Here is a 23559-nt window from a genome sequence, read left to right on the forward strand (position 1 = left end):
TCATAGAGACCACTATGAAGAACCTTCCTTGTCATGAGTAAAAGGTACCAATACAATATAATCAAACAAAACAATATAGGAAGAGTCTATATCTCTCTCTCTATATATACAGTATATTCTTTCTCATAATACTTAGCATGGCAGTGCCCTAGCCACTCCTACTCTCTCTGGAACCAGAAGTAAAACAATGTGGAGAAATGAAAATGACAACTGCTCAAAGAACTGCTAAAAGGAGGCCATTCCCTTGTTCTCCTCCTTTCACCTGACTATTCTTTAGGGTCAGAAGTGACTGTCCCCTCAGCAAACACTGTATCTAAATTATCTGAGAAGTTCTAATAGGGAAGTAACTTTTCTGACATGGTTCCTTCCCATATACCATAAAAACTGGTAGAACCTATAAGCAATTTACCAGTTCTTTAGAAGAGCCATATTGGAGTAGTTTTGATTGATGCTTTAGTGACAACTGCTGGCTGAACTCCCAAAATGATGAAAACTAAATAATATTGAGGGATAGGTTCTCAGCCCCTTCCTTATCAAGGGTTCCCCTTGACATTTTTAGTCCATTTGTGTCCGACTCTAGGGGGTGGTGCTCATCCCATTGTCAAGCTGTAGAGCCAGCGCTTGTCCGAAGACAGTTTCGTTGCCACATGGCCAGCGTGACTAGGGAACGCTGTTTTACCTTCCTACCTATTTATCTACTCACATTTGCATGCTTTCGAACTGCTAGGTTGACGAGGAGCTGGGACAAAGTGACAGGAGCTCACTCCGTCACATGGATTCGATCTTATGACTGCTGGTCTTCTGACCCTGCAGCACAGGCTTCTGCGGTTTAGCCCACAGCGCCACCACGACCCCTTATCAATGATATTGCAATATCATTGAAAATGATTCCTTATGCTGAACAGAAATGCTCTCTTGCAGGTGATCCCAGTCTGACTATCACATTGCTTTCTAAGGTGTGTTACTGAAAAAGGGGGAGGTGTTAACTCCTGAATATTCCTAGAGACACACCTTGTTGTTGGTTTACCAACTAAAAACATCTATTTTTCAAAGGCTAGGGCCTAACAGCAGGACCTGCAGAGGGAGCAATAGAATCTTCTGTTTGATGTACTCTAACCAAAACCAAACCAAACAAACAAACAAATAAAACTTCTCATTCCTGGACTATATAATGGAAGGGAAAAGAAAAATGTAAAAAAACCTAAAAAGAAACTGTTTAACATCTGAATATTCCGAATTTAAGTTGGGAGCCTAGGCTTAACCGTACAGTGGTGCCTCGCACAACGAGTGCCTCACACAACGATAAATTCACACAACGATGGCTTTTTCTGAAAAATTTGCCGCCTCACACAACGATGTTTCCTATGGGGAATTTTCACACAACGATTTTGGGACCATGCTTCACAGGATGATTGCATTTTGGGTCCCCTGTTTCATTTAACGATGTTTTCAAAAAAGGGTGGGAAAGGTGGCTGTTTGGCAATGCTAATTTGTTCTTCTAACTGCCTGTACCCAGGATGCATTGCGCCTGTGCAGGGAAGGGATAAAAAACCTTCCCCATGCATCCTGGGTTTACTTTCCCACATGCAGTTCAAAGGTTGGCTTTGCCTCTTTGCTCTGTCTTGTGGGTGCTTTCTGTGCTGGAGAATTTTCAAAGGTAAGCTTGCATTTCTTCTCCTGGGTGGGTGGTGGGTTTTACAGTGTATCTGTACTGTACTGTATTGCAAAACTCTGATGATTTTTGCAAGGGGGAATTTGGGTCTGTCTGGCTTTGGTTATGGGTTTTTTTTCAATTGGGGAAATTGCAGGGGGGTTTTTGGCTGGGGGTTTCTGTGGATTTGTGTGGGATTTGAATGCCCAAGTTCAAACTTGATTTTAATTTTTTTTCCTGCATGCTGCTTCTTGGTTGGGGGGGGGGGGGTTATGCTTTGTGTGTGTGGAATTCTGCAAGGAAATGGTTGCTGTTCTCTTGTGGCCATGCCTGCCTCTGAGATTTGGATGCCCAAGTTCAAATCTGATTTTAAAAAAATTTTAACTGCTGCCATGCTGCTTTTGGTGGGGGGGGGGGGGGTTATGCTTTGTGTGTGTGGAATTCTGCAAGGAAATGGTTGCTGTTCTCTTGTGGCCATGCCTGCCTCTGGGATTTGGATGCCCAAGTTCAAACCTGATTTTTTTTTTTCCTGCATGCTGCTTCTTGGTTGGGGGGGTTATGCTTTGTGTGTGTGGAATTCTGCAAGGAAATGGTTGCTGTTCTCTTGTGGCTATGCCTGCCTCTGGGATTTGGATGCCCAAGTTCAAATCTGATTTAAAAAAAATTTTAACGCTGCCATGCTGCTTCTTGGTTGGGGGGGTCTATGCATCTCAATGGGGCAGAATTTTTTTTACCAAAAATTAACAAAGACTCAGAAACTGTTTTAAATGCTTGGACTTCATTAGTGCAGCTTGTGAAACCTTTGCAAACTTAATCTGCCTTTGTTCTGAGTCTTCATTAATTTTTGGTGAATTTTTTTCTCCCCCATTGAGATGCCTTGAAGCCTACTCAATGCATTTGAATGGTGGATACATTGTTTCACACAACGATGTTTCCTATGGGGATTTTTGCTTAAGGACGGCAATCCGTTCCAATTGGAACGGATTATCTGGTTTTCAATGCATCTCTATGGGAAATGGTTTTCACAGAACGATGTTTTCACACAACGTTTTTTTTTAACCAATTAACATTGTTGTGCGAAGCACCACTGTACTCTCTTTGGAAGTCACAGAGGAAAACTGAGGTTCCTTCCTTCTAAAAGGACACAAGCAGTCTTTCAGTTCCATTCCGGCTTTCACTTCAAAGAGGAAATTGGTCTTGGTGTTTTCCACTTCTTCTCAGATTGAGTATACATTATTTTTGAAGGTTTCTGTTCAAAACGGAAGTGATGGTCAATAGATAACTGAAATATATTTACATAATGATTAATACTGGATCACAGGTCACTGCCATCACTGGATAATACTGGATCACAGATCACTGGATCATTGGCAATATGTGATCCGTGAACCCATCTGTGCAGCCCATTAGTTTTTCTTACTGCTGCTGAATTTGATACCAGAGGCACAATGCTGGTGTTTTATTTTATTTTATTTTATTTATATGCTGCCCACACTACCAAAAGGTCTCTGGGCAGCTGACATCTCCACTCAGCAGAAATGCCAGTTACTGCTACTGTGCCTTCTTTTTTCCTCCAAACTCTTCTTCCCAAGTGGAACCACCAAGATATTGTAATTAGTTTTACACCTTTCTGTGTCACCCTGCTTTATCACAAAATCGTGCAATTTACAACCAAATTTCAACAGCAACTAAGAACAGTTCCGGGAGCAGCCTCAAACCTCAAGAGATAGTATATTATTGTTTTATTCAAGCATTCTCTCCCCAGTCCCTTCCCCTCTGTCCTGGGTTTTTGGCACACTGATTTTGGGTTCATCATGCCATTTGGAGGAAGGCAGGGAGTGAAGAAGCAGCATCATAACTCACAAGCCTTCTTATTGCACAAGCAGATGTGGCACAAAGTTTGGGGAGGAAATTCCCCTCCCAACTTTGCCTGCCTTGCCACTGTATCATCTCAGTGTTCATGCCATAGTCAAGCATTTGGCCTTGATATCCTAAGAACTAGGTTGCTGCTGACATCCCTACTCCGAAGATGCTGTTGGACATCAGTCCCCTACACTTGATGACTGATTGTGTTGGCAAAGATTCTGGAAGTCACTGTCCAATATCCTCAAGTTTAGGAACCATTGCACCACAGAGACAGCTCTTTGATGCAATCACAGCTCTCTCAAATGTATTTCCATAGTATCGGCATGTGGAGTAATGCAACATACAATAAATCACATGAGAAACTGTTTCTCATGTTACAAGTACAGAGAAACAGTAATGAGTTTGCACTAAATTTTAACATGGATTATGTTAAGGGTATTTTATATTCCATTTAATAAAACAATACCATCAGATAACAAAAGCCTCTTTCCTAAAAAGAAAGAAGAAATATTTATATACACTAAAACAGTAACAGTTATTTAGAAGGGAAATAACAGATATAACCGATATAAAGAAATCATTTTGTATATTTCCATTGATCATGCAAGCCTAAAAGAATCAGTTTAGCTTGTTACTTTAAACTTATGAATATTCTTATGTGATGAAATGTTAGCAAAATACTTTCCCTGTATCTAATAAAAAACAATATTAGTGATAGCATTTCTACAGTATTTTGCATTGTTGCTTTTGTTTCAAAAATAATTTATAAGAAGGCTATTGTGTAAACAATGGTCACATTAAATAGCTTCTTCCATTTCGAGAGATTATTGATTCAAAAAGTATTCACTGTTAAAAATTGCTGTCATGTAGAGGAAGAAGTTTTAAAAGAAAGCAACCAAGCACAATAGCTCCTAGAGATACCATACTGCAGTGTTTCATATGTAGTTCAGAATTGAAAAGATGGTGAAATGGTAAACTACTATTTGTTTTTCGTAAAAGAACAGAAGTATAAATGTTGTAAACTGCCTAATAAGTGGTTTCAGAGACAGGTCAATATAACTGGTTTCTGATCATATATGCCACTTTTAAATTCCTAGAGGAGGAAAAGAGAGATTTAGACTTTACCCTCCTAATACTCAGTACTTCATCCATAATGAAAGAAAAGGCATTGAGTAAAAAGCACATCACATGGTATCATCATTCATTCATATCAGATTCCTGAACTAGGCAAAACAAGAAGGGCACTTAAAATGGCTGGATTTCTAACACTTTAAGGCTGAGCAGTTTACAGAAACACTACTCTATTTAGCTTCCAATCTGGCAATCAATTTTTTCTATTTAGCTTGCAAAAGCTATCTGTAAGACAAATCTAAACGTTCTAGCAGTTTTCTTGACTGACTTGGAAACAGCCTGCAAAGCTTGAAGACAGGGTAATTTTCTAAATACTGTACTTCGACAAAACTCAGCTCAGCTCTTGAGCAATACATCTTAACACCACATTCAACAACAACAATGAAGAGACAGAGCAGAACAAAGAAAAGAAAATTGGATGTCAAAGTAGAAGAAACAGCATTCCAATCCCAAGTGGGATAGACAGGGTCATTTGTAATTTGTCGTCTTAGAATCCTGGCATATCCATTCTAAACACATTTAGTTGGAAGTCTTACGTCTACAGCTAAACTTCTTTCTAAGTAGAAGAGTTCTCTACTGCTTTTAAACAGAGAGTAGAGTTCCCATGTATCTGGAAATACATTTCATTAACTTTAGTTAAACCTACTACCATGAATATATGCTTATTACAAGACCTCTTCACAAACCACTGAAATAAATAAAGCTTGATTCAACTTAGCAGACTGCACAGTAGGGATTTTGGTCATGGTCTGTTATGTGCCATCAAGTCAGAACCAACATATAGCAACCCTAATACAGCTTTTAAAGTCAGTGAAGTATTTAAGGGGCTTTACCAGTTCTACCTTCCCCACCCCAGTTTCTATGGCTGAGTAGGGAATCAAACCCAAATCTCCTGAGATCTAGTCCATTAATCTATCCACAACACCTTACTGCCTTATTAACCATGTAAAATAACACTAAATAACAAGCAGAATAGTAATCAAAGATGAAGACTTACAAATAATACCTACTGCATTGAAATATATTTATAAAGATTACATTACCAGTAAGAACACCACAGTACTGACTATGAGAAGTAGGTTTTTCAGTGGCTGTCTCACGTATGGATCTTTTACGTCTGTATATCCGATGTGCATGACCTGTCACAGCCAATGTGTGATTGAGTGGTTCAATAAATATGAAGTCATCATTCATCTGCAAAAAACCCATCTGCAAAGGAACACAAAAGCAACAAATATGGTATGTCATTTAGCACATGCCTCCACTGTATCATGCACATACAAAAACACACACCCTCAAATAAAGTATTAACATGAACTACTTCTAAGGACTGCTGCAATAGCCAATAAATATTTATGATAGAAAACTGCACCTACTGCTGTATCAGTGCAATGTTGCCCCATGATTTAGGCAGAACCAGAAATTTCAGGTTTCATAGTCTGTTCTGCTAATTGCTTTCTTTGAAAACGATTTACTTTGACTTGATCTGTGCAGTTGTGGACTACATGCCAGCTGTACGTGCACAATGAAACATCTGCAATGTTGCAAGGTTGTTTACAGGGAGACCCAACAGGTAATTCAAACAGGTATAGCACAAGCCATATACTTGTTTTATATCATACCACATTACTGTGATTTTTAAATATAAAACAAAAAGATACATAATAAAGAAACCTTACAATTTAATTATCTTCTTTCATAGAAATAATCTCTGTGTACAGGGAAAAAAACAGTACAAGTGCTTTTTTGGTCATTAAAGAGTATGGGATGCCACAGATGAACACTGGGTTCTGAAATTTATGCACCGCTGACAAAAAAACTAGTGATTAAAAAAATAAATACTGAACTGATGAGGTGGGTTCTAATACTTTTTTGTTTTCCCCCCAATAAATACGTTAATATTTTTGGTGTCACAGTAGTCGTGTTTTCTAACAGTGGTTCTTAACATGGGCGATATCGCCCCCCAGGGTGTGATTTCATTTTTCGGGGGGTGGAACGAAAAGGGGCAACGTGGGGCCAAAGGAACAGAAGAGGCGGTAGGGGGGCGATGGAGCGAGCCAAACCTGTAAAGGCAGCTGCAGCCACCGTGCTGGCAGTGGATCTGGTGCCGCCGCCACTGCCAGGCGATCCCGCTCTTTCTGCCTGCCACGTCTCACCTTTCTCCCTTAGGGGAGCACCGAGTGTGGATCAGGTGGAAGGAAAGGATCTCTCAGGTCCCCATCCTCACCCGGTGAAGTGCTGCCTCGCAGCCGGGTGGGGAGAGATGAGCCCCATTTGTCTGTCCTGCCTTCCTACCCACCTTCCTGCCCGTTGAAAGGGAAGCGTGGAGAGAAATAGATCAGTTTGGGGTGGCGCGGCATCTCTTTGGGCGGGATTGCCATGGGCCTTCCTGGCAGGATTTCTAGGGACAGGGCTGGCTTAGTGGGTGGAATTCGGCAGTTTTTCCGGCTTTTCTTGTTGTCCTGTTGTGGCTGGCTGTCTGGCTGTCAAGGGAGGGAGGATTCACCTGGCCGACCTTAAATGGCTTTGAGGGACGTTAGACTTGAGATCTTCCCATCTTCCGTGTACACAGGTGTTTGTGTGCCTCTATTTGTAAATCGTTTGGGAGACAGAGTAAGCTCTCAAATCAGACAGTTGGGAATTGAACTGAGAGTGCTGAGGACAAAATCCATGGGGCTGCCATAGAGGGACTTAAGCAAATGCACGGCGGAAAGTCGGTCGCTCCTCTTTCTCCCTGAACCCTGAGGATCCGTTCAGTGAAGGCAAAAAGGGCAGCATGTGAGTGGCTTGAGTATACCAGTTTGCTTCAAGAAGGGGGTGGCAGCGGAACTCCACAAGGTTTGGACTACAACTTCCACAATCTCTTGCCCTTGACCCACCTTCCTGCCCATTGCAAGGGAAGCATGGAGAGAAACAGGTCGGTTTGGGCTGGTGAGCCATCTCTCATTGAACTATTCAGCAGTTGAGTTGTTTATTTTTCTGTTGGGTACTTGGAAAGTTGTTTTTAAAGGCAATTCATTATGGATGTTGTTGTAACCCTCCTCCCCCATAGTAATTTGTGTAAGTAAATGTTGCAAAGAGTGTTAGTTAGCAATATATAGCCCTAATTGGCTTCTCTATTTCCTTAATACAAAGTCTACTATCTACAGAATTTCTCTCTAACTTTGCTCTGCCTAGAGTTCAGACAGCAGCAAAATCAATACAGTGGTGCCTCGCAAGACAATTTTAATTCATTCCGTGGAAATCGCAGTATTGCGAAAACATTGTCTTACAAAACGCAGTTCCCCATAGGAATGCATTGAAATCTATTTAATGCGTTCCAATGGGGAAAAAATCACTGTCTTGCAAAAACTGTCCATAGAAAACATCATCTTGCAAAAGATAGTTCCCCATACCATATTGGGGAAAAGCAATCCCCTCACCTGCACTGCCTTTGGAAATGCAGTGGGTCTCAGATGGCCTTCCCCCTCTTTCTCTCTCTAGCAGCAAAGAAAGAGGGTGAAAGGAGTCAAAGAACCCTCCTGGCTCCTGATAATGGTGACTCCTTTTGCCCTGTTCCTTTACCACTGGGTAGAAAAAGAGGGAGAAAGCAATACAGTATAAGAGTTCACCAGGATTTGCTGCCTTTGCAATAGGTCCTGATGAAGGAAAAAGAGATGAAAAGGATTTTAGAAATGCCAGGGAAATAACAAACGCAATCCCCTATTAACATAAATTATGCAGTTGAGTTCTCCACATTTGGGGAAATCATAGGGATAAGCACACCCAAGGGCTAGATGTTCCTCCCACAATCCTCTCGTGCACAGGTATTAAAAGGTATTAGCATATGCTAATACCTGTGCACTAGAGGATTGTGGGAGGAACACCTAGCCCCTGTGCACTAGAGGCTGGTTGGTTGGGGGTTCAATTCCCCACTATGCCTCTGTCGTATCCATCCAGTGTCCCTTGTTTATTTCTCCCTTAAACATAGGTTTCCTCTTTACACACTGCCACCAGGTATTATTCTCACAATACCAAATACGTATTTCAGACACATGTGCTGCCAACTATAACAGGTTTATTGAACTTTTAAGTTTAAGAATCACAGGAGTAAATTACAGATGTTCTTTTATTGTTCTGTAAATCATAAAGGGAAAATCACAGATGTTCTGGATCATTCATTAAATAGGATTTGGTTATGCACTGGTTTGAATGTACCGTATTTTTATTCACAACAACAATATACTTGTACTAGTTATGTATTCTCTATTCCTTATAACTCTTTCCCTAGTCTCTCTATCACTGCAACTGTTCAATTTATGTATTAACCTTCTCAATTCAATCTCCTAACTCTCTCTCTTCAAATCCCTCTCTCTCTCTCCTGCTTCTCTCTACCCCCATAACTGTCATTCTAACTCCTCAACCGTCTCTTTGACTCCGCCCCTCCTGCTCTATCATAGGCTCCTACCTTTTTGAGCTTACATGATGGACAGACAGGAGTGATGTAATGTGATGGCATTCCGCCACAGCCTCCTTCACAGGGGCTGGACTCAATGATCCAGAGCATCCCTTCCAGCTCTACAGTTCCATTATATTATACAGTATTATTGTATGGGTAGTAGAGGCAAGGTTTGTGTTCTCCAGTTGAGCTGTAAGTAGTATCTCACAGGTGTGCTCAGAGCCCCTCAGTGGCTGTATTTCCCAGTGGCCCTGTGATTCCTATCAACCCCTTTATCTCCTTCCAACCCATTGTGGTGTCAGAATGAGTCACGGATGTCAAGGTCTTCTACAAAACATCTTTATTCTGTGACAACTTATCCAAGTCTCGGTTAATAGAGGCCCCTGCCTCTTGCTTCAGAGGTGGATCATAACATTTATCATCTTCAAACACTAACAAATTGTCCATTAACATTAAGGGTGATGAACTCCAAATTTGGCCACACCCCTTTGGTGATAAGCCCGAGGCTTCAGGTGCAGTTATGTTGGGTGTCATTGAGAGGGGTGGTAAACCCAGCCCACCTGTGGCTCCCATACCTTTTTGCCCGGGTTTTGTCTCAACCTCGGTCTGAACGGACTGGCCCCACGGGGTTTCCCAGGAGTCTCCGTACACTGTCTGTGTTCTCCCCTCTGGGTCTCCTGCTGCTGCCAGGCTTTGAACTGGTTTCTCCTTTATCTCTCTTCAGTTTCCCCCCAATAGGGTGGTTTTCTGTAGATTTGTCTCTTCCACTCTTTCTCTGCATACTTTCTTGGGACTTTGGACTCTATCCATTCTCCTGTCCAGGGGTCTTCCTGCACTATCTCTACCAAGTCTTCTTTTCTGTCTACTTTCTCCTCTTCCTCCACCCAACGCCTCTTCCTCTTCTATCTCCAACTGCCCCTCCCCCTCCTCCCTTCTTTTTTAGCCCCTCAGTCTTTCCCGCCAAAATGGCACCCTCTGGTGTCTCTTTTTCTAAACACAATCCCTGTAATTCTCCTATTATGGTAGACAGGTTCCTTCTGCTGGAAGAGATGGACGATACACTCTGTGAAGTGCCTTTGGAGGTACTCCCAGCCTCACAGGCCCTTAAAAAAATCAGTAACACCTCATGGCACATTTGGAACCCATGCTCTGTGTCTGCATGTGCCCTTCTATCTGTACTCATAGTCTTGCCAACAATATCAAAACTGCCCATTGAATTTCATTAAATCTTTCCAAACAGAACACCCTCAAGACAAATAACCTAAATAAAAAACAAACATAGCAGTGAAATGCTCAAGATTCAGCCAATTAAGCTTAGATAAACAGCAGTGTCAATCATATTCTTCAGAGTATAGCCCTCTGTCATCAACTGTCTTCATTTTGGAAAGTTAAAGAAATGGCAGACAAAGGTACCTGGTAATCTCTGTCTTTGCTTAAATGTACTTCCTGAAGTACGTGCTGTGCTGCATCTCTTTTCAAACCTCTCTGTGAGGAAGTAGGAGGAAACTGGAACTTGTAGTCATACAAAGATGGAGTCTGATAGGTTCTGTGTAAGATGGATTTGAAAGCATTGAAATGTTTTCATGAGACTGTTGTTAGAATTGTGCTGCCAGACACGCAGATAAGGAAGCAAGGCCAAAGACGCCCAGAGAAGACGAAACAGCACATCACTTAACTGGGGAAAGATAAAACCACCTGGATCTTCTCATGTGAAATCTGGGCGGTGAATTGTGTTACACCCACGTGCTCTTAACTGGTTAACAGCTCGGAAGTGCCATGAAGAAGGTGGTACAAAGACGTGTAGAAAATGGTTATTCATGTATGTGAGGGGGGTTCATTGTTCGTTGGGGGATGTTGTGAAAAGTGAGAGGTTTGACTTTTGAAAGAGAAGAGGGGGGAGAAATAGCCCAGCTTCTAGATGCTAACATGTAGAGAGAGCAAAAATAATTACTTAGCTTAGTTCTAGTTGTTCTTAATTTACTCAACAATAATAAGCTTATTTGAATCACTGTAACTGCTGGATATGCCTAAAGCTTATGCCTTTTAAAGCTACAACTGTATTCTAAGGAAACTACTTAATTTTCTTAATCAAAACAAATATAATTCTTCAACAGAGGACTGGTCTCTTGAACAGCAGGACTTACACCTAAATCCAGTGAGGATTTGAGGTCAATAATTGCTACTGTAAGATTGAGAGGTCCTACCTGGCTAGGGTCTTGTGTTGTCAAAGGAAGCACATAGTCAATGGTATACAGTGGTGCCCCGCATGACAACGATAATCCGTTCTGTTAAAATCGCTGTACAGCGAAATCGTCGTCATGTGAAAAAAAACCACTGGAATGCACTTAAAACCAGTTAATGCGTCCCAATGGGGAAATATCTCATTGTCCAGCGAAGATTGCCCATAGAGAACCGCTGATCAGCAGTTTAAAATCGCTGTTTTCCGAAGCTTCTGTCAGGAAAACAGCCATTTTGCGAAGGGAGGGAAGCCAGTTTGCGAAGGGAAGGAAGCCATTTTGCGGAGCCAGAAAAAACATTGTTTTGCAAACAAACAGTTCGCAAAGCAAGGACCTAATCAACATAAAGCGGATTTCCCCCCCATAGGAGCGATCACAAAAAAGTCATTGTCAAGCGATTTCGTCGTTTACTGGGGTAAGCGTCTAGCAGGGCACCACTGTACTCTGCCTTGTAAGCAGGCAGGTGTTCTCTTTTACATGGGGCATGTACTACGCACTTCTGAGGCCTAAAGGACCTACCACAGGCACTAAAGGTGGTAGTTTTGTATCCACAGTGGCTCCCTGACCAAGATCATTATCTCTTTAGGTTGAGGTGATCGTGACACTCTCTTTAAAGTTCCGTGTCCACCTATGGAAAACTTCTCTAAATTTGTTGAATAAAGAACATGTTTTAGCATTAATACCTATTAAAATAATACATATGCCGTATATTTGGGGGGGAAGGTAAAAAAAAGTTCCCTGACCTCTGCTTTAGTGCCTCCAACTCAGGTTTGTTTGTTTTGTTTAAAACATATTTACTCCACCTTAAGAAGGGCTCACCATCATTCAAAGCAAAAAACAGCAAGTATATAAATACTAAAATGAATCAAACGAACACCGCACTAAAAAACAGTTACCAAAAGTAACACCAAATACACATTCAAATCAGTAAGGCACAACCAACCATTAAAAAACCTCACCCAGGCAGTCAGTCACTCAGGGAAAGCTTGCCTGAAGAGAAAAGTCTTTGTCTGCCTACAGAAGGAAAGCAAAGATGGGGCTAGCATGGCATCCTGTGGGAGAGAATTCCAAAATCTGGCAACAACACAGAAGCCCCCCCCCCCGTGTCCCACCCAATGAGCCTGTGAGGGTAGTGGGACTGAGAGAAATGCCTCTCCTGATGATCTTAACACCTGGGCAAGCTCATGAAGGGAGATGCAGTCCTTGAGATAGCTTGGACCCAAGACATTTATGGTTTTATAGTTTAGAACCAGCACTTTGAATTGTGCCCAGAAATGGACTGGCAGCTGGGGGAAGGGAGATGTGATCCCTGTTACCAGTAATCTGGCAGCTGCATTTTGGATTCACTGACTTTTCCAACAACTCAGGCTGCTGGCAGATCTGAAAAATAGTATTTGGCTCAGATAACTGCCTGCCCCTTGTATAATCCCTATGTGGAGTGGTCATTGTATAGCATTATTTTAAACTGTTTCACGTGACATGGGTGGCAACATGTAACACACGCATAATAGGTTTCATATCTGATTTACAACCCAATTTGATGGCTTATTAAAATATGATTGAACTTTAAAACGATAGCAAACTTTTTATATATTTATTTAAACAGTAAGCCAAAATACGAAATAACATACTACAAGTTGCAATATTTGTCTCATTGCAAAATTGTATTTATTTTTCTATTCTCATTTACAATGTTGGCTTCGTTATTGGACAAAGAAGGGCTTCTCTAAGAAATATGGAGGATCTCCTTAGAGCAGTGGTCAGGGAACGGGGGTAAATTACCCCAAATGGGATAAAAATGAAAATCCTGGGGGTAATGAGGACGTGACCCTAACCCACTTCCCCCCTCCTCCTCCTCCTCCTCTTCTGCCCAGAGGGGGGTCCCCGGCTGCTCAATAGCCCCCTTCCCGCCCCCTTCCCGCCCCCTTCTCTGGCCCGGCTGCAACCGAGCCACGGCGGATGTCGGATGGCGATGGGCCCCGGCCAGATGCATAGGGCAGAGGCGGCGGCAGCGGGGCCAGTCATGGTGGAGGGTGAAGCCAGGGCAAGTCTCTCCTTCCAGTGCCTGGAGAGGTGGATTGCGGGAGAGGGGGGCGGGCGCGACCATGACAGCACCCCGGGCCAGGCTCAGCCTCCCGGTGCCAGGACACCACCACCACCCCACACCCCACCCCATTCTCAGAGGAGCCCGTTGGGCGGCAGCAGCGCTCGCCCAGCCACGCGACTTCCTTCTGCAGCGCCTCCACGCCAGCTGGCCATACCTGGCAGAAACTCTCGTCCTCTGTGCGGCAGCTGTCGCAGTGCTTCAACAGCCGCCCAAGAGCCGCCCACCAGCGGAGAAGCGGAGCCGCCCCCACGGGGCCAAGGACTGAGTGCGGCCCCGCCTGGAGGAGGAGGAGGCACCCGCCGCTGCCACCCAAGCACGGCCAGCCACTGTCGCCCAGGCATGGCCAGCAAGGCTTCAACGGCAGCGCTTGACTGGCCGCGTGTGACTAAGATCCTTCCTTTCAAATCAAATCCTTCCTTTCAAATCAAGGGGGTAATGTCGGCGTATATAAAAAAAAAATTGGGGGGGGAGTAAAAAAGTTCCTTGACCCCTACCTTAGAGGTTCTTCAAAGTTCCCACAGGATTATGAAAAACCCACTTTGTAAAAACAGCATGTCATAAAAGATGAGATGTTTCAGAAAAACAAGATGGGAATTTAATCCACAATGCTTGCATCTTGAGTACGTGCACTTATTATAGCAATGGCAACATACGAGAATGCTTGCGCAAAGTGCAGGAATATAGTTGTGCATGTCATTTATAATATCAGGTTTGCATAAATTTCTAAAGTAATCACATATTTAAAGTATATTTTTCTTTATATGTTGTATACCTGAGTTTGGTAAATCCCAGTGCATGTCTTTCAACAAGATCATTAATGATGGTGTTCTCCTTAACACAATCTTTAAGTGTGGCATTGTTTTCTAAAGAATTCTACATTTAATTTCATCTATACATTTTCCAAATTTTCAATGTTTTTCTGTTCTGCTTTTGACACAGTTACAAACTCCAGTGAGATTCGCCCATCAATACAGAATCTATATTTTAAAACAGACAGTATGCAGTATCAGCAACATGTAAACCTGATACAAACCACATGCACTGATATTTTCCTACGGACCACAAATAATTTCATGTTTCACACATCTTTAAAAATCCTTTAAAATATACAGTCAAGAAAATCCTTGAATTTTTAATGTATTAAAGTTATCAATGGCAGTTGCATAAAAACATTAATATTTCATTATTATCTAAACCCAAGTGCTAGTCCAAACTTGAGAAAACACATTGAATCAACTACTGAATGATGAGTCAAGATTTATGTAAATCCCATTGAATAGGTGGGTAAACTCTAGTTGGGAACACCAACAGGATTTAGTATTTTGAAACTGAAATTGAGAACATGTGCACTCATTTGCTTGCACTTCACAAAGACTTCTTCTCTTTTGGCAATATAACCATCATTATTTTGACTCTTCTACACATAGTCTTTGCAGACACCAAGACATAATAGCCTGGTTGTGCTTTTTCCACAGTTCCTCTTTCATGACTTGCTGTACTTATTTTCAAAGTTCCATTCTCACATATTTTTGACAATGATTTTTGAAATTCCTTTAGACAGCAAGTTCCATCTGTGACTAACTACTACCTATATAGATGCCCTGAAGCAAAGATCAGTGGTTTAGAAACATTAAATATCATGTATCACATATGTTAACATCAACAATATACAGTGGTGCCTCGCACAACGAGCGCACCGTAGAGCGATGAATTCGCTCTACGGTGACGCTTTTGCGATCGCTAAAGCGATCACACAACGATGGCCCCAATGGGCGAAAATCGCAGAGCGAAGGTCGGTAAGCTGCTCGCTTACCGACCTTCGCTTTGCGACCCGCCGATCAGCTGTTTGGCGGGTCAAAAATGGCCGCCGGAACAGCCGAAAGGGGCCGGGGCGCAGCGTTTTCGCGCCCTTGGTAAGCAAGGGGAGTGCGCAAAAACGCTGCGGAAGCCCTGAAATGGCTGCGCGCAACCATTTCGGGGCTTCCGGCAGAGTTTTCGCGCGCTCCCCTTGCTTACCAAGGGCGCGAAAACGCTGCGCCCCGGCCCCTTTCGGCTGTTCCGGCGGCCATTTTTGACCCGCCAAACAGCTGATGGCAGCCATTTTGGCGCCCTCGTTCTGCGAGGGGAGGGCGCGAAAATGGCTGCCGCCTATGGAGGAACTTCGCTGAACGGTGAGTTTGAAAGCCATAGGAACGCATTGAACAAAGTTCAATGCGTTTCTATAGCTTTTTCCCTCCCGCACAGCGATGTTTCCCACAGCAAAGGTTAATCCGGAGCGGATTAACCTCGCTGTGCGGGGCACCACTGTATTTACTACACTACTTTTAAAAGTTTGCATGTATTCATATTAATTGAGAATCATCTGTTGTTCCTTCCAGATTCACAAATTTGATTTTAAATTCAGAGGGACAAGATGGTAACAGAGCAGTGCATGTGCACTTGATTTAGAAGTTTTGAGTCTTTCACTAGTAGCCACTATCTTGCTCTGTATGTCACTGGGTGCAATGCCTGCTAGGTCAAGGGTTCCCAACCCTTGGTCCACGGCCCGGTGCCAGTCCATGGGCTTCCTTGAACTGGGCCGGGGACATGGATCTCCACCCCCCACGCATTCATGGAGGGCGTGTTGCACTTGCGACTAGACGTGTCGCGCTTGTGGGTGGGTGTGTCGCATTTGCGGGTGGGTGTGTCACACTCGTGGAGAGGTGTGTTGCGCTCATGGGCACACACCCCTCCACAAGCACGTTCACCTGTGAGCACAGCATGCCCACCCGCAAGCATGACACACCCCTCCGCAAGTGCAAAATGTCCCACCACGCACGGAGCCCACAGTCGAAAAAAGGTTGGGGACCGCTGTGCTAGGTAATTTATTAACCTATAGGGGTTGGCTTTGGGCATCCAGTAATGATTCTATGGTTTTTATTGTGTACTTTGTCTACCTGTTTTACACAGATTGAACTATATCACATCAGGCTGTCATATTCACTTGCAGACTAGAATAGGGAAAAGGATGTAGTTCTTTTGTGGTTGTGTGCCCCAAATACTTCCTAAAACCTTTGAAGGTTATTGTTCCACACAGAAACCTTTTGCTTTGCATTTTGGCAGTTTCTCTGCACACAATCCAAATTAAGACCTAGATAACTGGGGGTGAAACAATTATCTCATTGGTAATTCTTCCAGACATCCTGGAGAGTGAAGTCAAGTGGGCCTTAGAAAGCCTGGCTAACAACAAGGCCAGTGGAGGTGATGACATTCCAGCTGAACTAACTAAAATCTTAAAAGATGATGCTGTTAAGGTGCAACATTCAATATGCCAGCAAGTTTGACAGATTTTATTTTCTTGGGCTCCATGATCACTGCAGATGGAGACAGCAGCCATGAAATTAAGACGCCTGCTTCTTGGGAAGAAAGCGATGACAAACCTTGACAGCATCTTAAAAAGCAGAGACATCACATTGCCAACAAAAGTCAAAGCTATGGTTTTTCCTGTCGTGATATATGGAAGTGAGAGCTGGACCATAAAGAAAGCAGACCGCCGAAGAATTGATGCCTTTGAATTGTGGTGCTGGAGGAGGCTCTTGAGAGTCCCCTGGACTGCAAAGAGAACAAACCTATCAATTCTAAAGGAAATCAACCCTGAGTGTTCACTGGAAGGACAGATCCTGAAGCTGAGGCTCCAGTACTTTGGCCATCTCATGAGAAGAGAAGACTCCTTGGAAAAGACCTTGATGTTAGGAAAGTGTGAAGGCAGGAGGAGAAGGGGACGACAGAGGATGAGATGGCTGGACAGTGTCTGCGAAGCAACCAACATGAATTTGACACAACTCCGGGAGGCAGTGGAAGATAGGAGGGCCTGGCGTGCTCTGGTCCAAGGGGTCACGAAGAGTCGGACACGATTAAACGACTAAACGAACGAATCCTTCCAGGTAACCTGAAGTTTCCAAGATGCCTCCTTGTTTCTCAGATGAAAGGCACATATTTGGATTGAAGAGCTTGTCTATATGGACTCGCAGGAGCAGGTTAGAGTGGGCTAGGGTCACTAGAGGTCATGTCAAGGTGCGGTATGCCATTTGGTACAATTATCACATCCCCATGGCATACACACCTAAAGCAACCCCCAGAAGTCTTTAAATAGGGCAATGAAGTCTTCCTCCTACTTCATCTCGAGATTTTGTCTTAATGATACAAATATGTTCAGTAGAGTTCCACTAAATTTGCTTTCAACGAAGCAGATTATAGCCTGGATTCCTCATGCCCACCCCATCCAGACTTCAACTATCATTATTTTACAAACCAGGGAGCAGAAGCTATTGACAAAAATTGACTTATACCCACACACTTGAACACTTCTTCAAACCTCCTGCCCTGAAGGATCTGCTTCAGTTTGGCAGACAAATATGGCAGTGTAACAGAGTCTGGTAACATGGCTTTCTGACTGTCCTGTCCCCAATCAGCAGGTTAGGATGGTGTTTAAGTGGGCTGCTGGTGGGAAGCCTGCTGGACTTTGCCAAGAGCCCAGGGATGCAAAGACAACTGCTACTGTGTCAACAGCTTGCAACCACGCCTCGGCAAAACACTGCTTGCCTTGTTTCAAGGTGAAGTCCCAGAGCCCCAGAAGAGGCTGGCAGCCCCATGCACTATGCCACCTCCATCTTCTTGGGCAATCTCAGTGTTTTATAAACTAAGGGATTACAAGGCCCTTGGTGAAACTTTTTAGCCTTGTGGGAAGGATGCATCCTTGCCACTTCTGTCACCCTCAGATGTTTGCTCCCAAGGCAGCTCCCACGCCAATCTCAAAACATTCAAATGGATGAAAGTCAGGAGGAACACCCCCCCCCCAAGGAAGCACCAAGCCTCACCAGTGCCCCAGTTAATCCTGAAAAGATTTCAAACTGTTTTGGTTTTTCCTGATATCCCAATTAGTTTTTTTAAAATTTGCTTCCTCCCTTTGCTCTGTGGAATAAAGGAATGAAGTTTTTTGATTTCCCTATTTAATCTCCCAATTTCCCCATATCATTAAGCAGCTCACTTTAATATGTCTCTGCCAATGATATGAGGAGATTGAAACTGGATTGGAAATTAAAACAGGAAGCTCACTTTGGTTCAATCCCAGCAATCATATCCATTGGAACTGAACCAAAATGGGCAAAAACTGCCCTCACCAAAAAAGCAGTACCCCCTAATAGGGATTCAGAAATGTGCAAGCAGGAATGCCCTGTTTCATGCTAGAGAAGATGTCATCTGATTGCCAGCTTTAGGAGCAAACCAGCCTGTCCCCGCAGGAGACTAAATGGCCTTGTAGTCACCCTCTTAGACAGTTTGGGTTTAAGTTGATTCTTATAATATACACCAAGTTTTTCTAAGGCATCTATGAGAAAATGTTCAACCACCTGAAAGCTGTCTAACTTAGCAGCAAGTGCAAGATCATTGGCATAAATAAAATGTTGGTGCTTTGAGGAAGTTGTGTAGATATTAACCAAAAGATGAGCCAGTACACTGCCCTAGGGTAGATCATTTTTTTGAGTCTGGCATGGCGGCACTAAGTATGTATGAGGTATCTGTTCGTTTTCAAGATACCACAATGCATTTTTATTTTTTTATTTTGTTTCTGCTGTATTTTATAATATTCTATAAAGCAAACAGACAATTTGTAACGGCAACAAAGTCAAGCAAGAAAGAGGACCTCAAGGAACAGCAAATTATGAAGAAATCCAGGTCTGCTTGTGTTCCAAAGAGTTCTAAGAAATGTTGCCATTACCTGTGAGCAAGAATGTAAGTATTAGGTTCATCTATGTTATCTGCAGTTATATAAGCCTGTGGTGTGCTTGAACTGGAATACTGATCAAGTGCTAATGCTGACCATTTTTATTTAAGTCTGTTGAAATGGATCATGGAATTAGGTATAGATTGTGAAAGACTTTCAATGGTCTCACCATGGCTCATCAGTGAGGGCTTCTTGTTCTTAACTCCTTGTCTTTAATGACACACAAGGCACAGTACTCTGACACAAACACTATTCTTCTACTGATGGGCTGAGATTCAGTATTACCACTTGTGATTTTGGCTTTGAATGTAGGCTTTATTAAATATGTCTTATATGCATCAGGAGTTTCTCTAAAACAGAAGACTGTACAGACCCTCTTCATCTCCTGTTGCAATCTACCGTAATCTAATTCTTCTGCAAATAACTTCCTAGTTTACTGCTGGGTTTACAACTTAGAGGTTTTCAGTTATCAGTTTGTTCCACTTTAGGCATTTTCTAAAAAGAAATGTTTTTCTTCCTTTTTTGTTTGTTTCATTGACGGAATATCTATTATCTGTTTCACTTACAAAATAAAAGTGGGCTATTGCTTCCTCTCAGATTGGAGTAATCTCATATCCCAGGAATTCTGGGAGTTGAGTTTGCCCGGGGGGGGGGGGAGGGAGAGAGAGAGAGACCCCAGAAACAATAAGGAAAAAAACAGATCAAACAAAACATCTTACGTTTTTGGAAATTTTGAACTGCAGTTGGAAGGATCGAAGAAAATACAAATTTAATAAAATATTATGATATTCCTTTATTTATTTAATATGTATTTATCTATTTATTTATCTATTTATTTATCTATTTATTTATGTAAATATCTACTGCTATTCTTGTAATGGGCAAACAATGCCATTTCCCTTAGATTTCACTCCATTTCATTTCAGAAACTGAAATGGCCAGAATCCAATAAGCATTTTTGTGTTTGCATAAGTAAAATGTCATAAGCCTCAGTGGCAAATTGCCACCAATTAATGGGGTCCAAGCAGCAATTTGCTGCTGTGACCTACACAAGTTTTCTTATGGAAGCAAAAAATGCCAATTAGATTCTGGACACTGTTGCCAGCTTTCTAATGAACTCCCAACTGATAACATTTCCCAGGCTCATACGTATGTATCCTCTGAAAATCACTGTAAATATTCACCAGTGTAACTACCCTGTTTTCCCCAAAATAAGACCTAACCTGAAAATAAACCCTAGTATGATCTTTCAGGATGGTCGTAATATCAGCCCTACCCCAAGAATAAGCCTTAGATAAGTGAAACAGTGCCCTCCACCATTGTGCAACCAGAAGAAGACGACATGACTGTATTTGAATAAATGTAGATGAAAATGAAATATGAACATGAAAAAAATAAAGCATCCCCTGTTGTTTTAGACTCTCTCCCTCTCCCTCTCTCTCTCTTTCAAAGCAACAACCTAATGCCTTTTTGGAGCAAAAATGAATATAAGACCCTGTCTTATTTTTGGGGAAACACGGTAAAATTACTGTATAAAGTTCTTAGAGTGTTTCCCCATTGTCAGGTGCAAATGTGCAAACTCTCCCAAACGTGCAACAGATTAACTAGGAAATCAATAAAGTTCTTCCAAAGCAGATTGGAAAAATACAGAGCAGCTTTCCAAGCCAATCAAAAACCATTCTTATCTAGCGCTAAACTGTACCAACTGTTTGCCACACAAGTTTCCCAGCCTGGGTGCAGACATGTAGCAGCCTATGTCTAGAGTGAATGGAAATGCTCAAAAATGCAGCTGTCTACTTGACAGGTTGAAATTCCAGCTTGGAAGAGCTATTTTTTTCGGAGGGCAGTTCCCAGAATCTCCATACATCAATTCATGCTACTTGACAGATTCTGGGAGTTGTAGTCCCAGAACAACTTTTCCAAGCTATGGATTTATCAACCAGACTATAACAGGTCATTGCCAAGGATCACTGAGCAGGGCAGAAAGGAAATAGCATCTATCAGTTCAACACTCATAGTAACCACTATTTTTAAAAGAAACAAGGCCACTGGTGGAATTGCTTTTCATTTAAAACTGCAGCCCCTTCCCTGAATATTCTAACACCCCACTCTGAAAACAAGCAGCAGATCCCAACTTAACAGGGGCACTTTTGTCATAGCTGGGGCTCTGGAGGCCTGGGGCAGCATGGTAGCCACCTTCTTCATCCCAGCATGCGCTTCCCACACTTCCAAAACTGACCAGTCAGGTTGGTTGGTAGGCGGATCAGTCTGGTGAGTATAAAATGGGCTGCTTGGCTAGCCAGCCTCTTTAATCATTGGAGAAAGAAAAAAATCTATAAAATGGTGTCACAAATTAGTTTTCTTGAAATGACACACTTCTTCTGTGAACCAGGGTTAAGCTCAGCACTAAAATATTCTTTGTACTGTACTTTCTTGGAAGAGCAAGAATGAGCAGACCGTCCAGTAACATATGCATATATATGGCAGTTATTATTGTGTAGCAGCCAGAATACCAGCAATCATTTCAGAATTTGGAAGGCAGGGTCTTATATTAATTTTTGCTCCAAAAATGCAGTAGGGCTTATTTTCAGGGGATGTTTTATTTTTTTCCATGTACAACAATCTACATTTATTCAAATACAGTCATGTTATCTTCTGGTTGCTGCACAATGCTGCACAATGGTGGAGGGCAGGGTTTCAGTTAACTAGGGCTTCATTTTGAGGTAGGCTTTTATTATGAGCATCCCGAAATACCCTACTAGGGTTTATTTTCAGGTTAGATTTTTTTGGGGGGGAAATAGGATATTAAATGATATACCTCTGAAATATACAGTAAATGTAACTTCTAGGTTAAATAACAAGTTTCACTGATAGAGTTAGAAGCTAGAACAAAGGACATCAACCTTTTTCGGTCCGCGGACAGTTTGGGGTGTGTGAGCTTCGTATGCAGACCAGCTGGGGGGTGGGCACCAACAGCAGTCCAAACTGTGCACTCCCGAGAGTCAAGAGACTGGTGTTTGTCAGCTGTCAGTCGCTGCTGCTTGGCATAGTCAAGCTACCCACTGCAAGGAGGCAAAATGGGGAGGGAACCAGAGGGATTGCGGAGACAGGCGCCCCATGGTCCAAGCGGCAGCGTGATTGTGGGGTGAGTGCCTTGCTCCCTGCCTGCTGAAGCAGAGGGTTGTGGCTGGACACTCGGCTCCCCCTTCTCCACACGTGGGTTCCTGAACCCGAGGAACGCAGAGAAGGCAGAAGGCGGAATAAAGCCATGGTCTCTTTAAATCCAGGCTTGTTGAGGCCTCCCAGCCCTTGGTCCCCACCCCCTCCCCGCTTTGGTGGCCGCTTTTCAATCCCTGCATGAGCAAAAGGACTTCCTCTGCAGCAAAGGAAGGGAAATGCCTGCCCACTGGAGGAGGAGGAGAAGGCGAGTGTCACATTCCCAGGGGGTTTCAACAGGCAACAGTCCAATAAACCAGTCCAGTATCAGAAGTCCAGATGATGCAAAGCAGATACAAAAAAGCCAAAGCCAAAACACAAACCATGGTCAGCAGTCAGAGTCCAAAGCCAAGGGTCCAGAGAACAGGGTCCAGGATAAGCGTGGCTGCAAGCCAAAGTGTTGACTTGTTGCTTCCACAAGCTTGCAAGCCTCTGGGTGCAGATTTTATAGCAACAGCAGTCATCTAAACCAGTGATTCTTAACCTTGGGTTACTCAGGTGTTTTTGAACTGCAACTCCCAGAAACCTCAGCCAGCACAGCTGGTGGTGAAGGCTTCTGGGAGTTGCAGTCCAAAAACACCTGAGTAACCCAAGGTTAAGAACCACTGGTCTAAACACCTCATCCTGCTAAAACTCAGGGCTGGTCGATCTGATGTTCCTATGGGAAGCATTCATGCGGGCTTCGGATCTTCGTGTCATGAATCCCTGCCGAAGCTTCTCCCTCACTCTGGCTACTGGGGGAGAAGAATCTGGTGGTGATTCAGCTGCCTGCAATTCTGATTGCCCAGCATTCTCCTAAGCTGTAATTAACCCCTCAGATTCCAGAGCTTCTTCAGCTGAACTCATGACAGCGAGCAGCCGCTGCCACACCAGTAGCAGGAATGGCACCAGTGGCGGTAGTAGCCCCTGGCAGCGCCGGGCAATGGGCCAGTAACAACTTCCCCGTTGCAACCCGCCGGGAGTGCAGGGCGATGGGGCAAGGCGAGGAGGGCTCCATGCAGCCCTGAAAGCCCGCCTGCTCTCCCTTGCGAGCCTGCCCCCCCCCCGGGTCTGGCCCAGGGTTCCCCCGATCGAAGGCACTCCGGACACTTTTGGGGAAGACACACCATGGGCTGCCTCTGCCTCGGGCTGCCCACAACTCCTGGTTGTCCT

The 23559-nt window shown here is 43.3% G+C and overlaps 1 protein-coding gene across 3 annotated transcripts in view; it reads right to left on the bottom strand.

The window, feature by feature from the left end:
* The window catches only part of ADAMTS19 (ADAM metallopeptidase with thrombospondin type 1 motif 19), a 217564-nt gene that overhangs the window by 160134 nt on the left and 33871 nt on the right, over positions 1 to 23559 (bottom strand). For 2 of the 3 annotated variants that reach the window (XM_020797556.3, XM_020797555.3), the window contains exon 3: positions 5692 to 5857. In XM_020797556.3, coding sequence (XP_020653215.3) covers positions 5692 to 5857 — 166 coding nt within the window. The remainder of the gene's footprint in view (positions 1 to 5691; positions 5858 to 23559) is intronic. The other variant, XM_020797558.3, reaches the window with a different exon arrangement.

Source organism: Pogona vitticeps, chromosome 2 (assembly GCF_051106095.1).
Source record: "Pogona vitticeps strain Pit_001003342236 chromosome 2, PviZW2.1, whole genome shotgun sequence".
Lineage (NCBI taxonomy): Eukaryota > Metazoa > Chordata > Lepidosauria > Squamata > Agamidae > Pogona > Pogona vitticeps.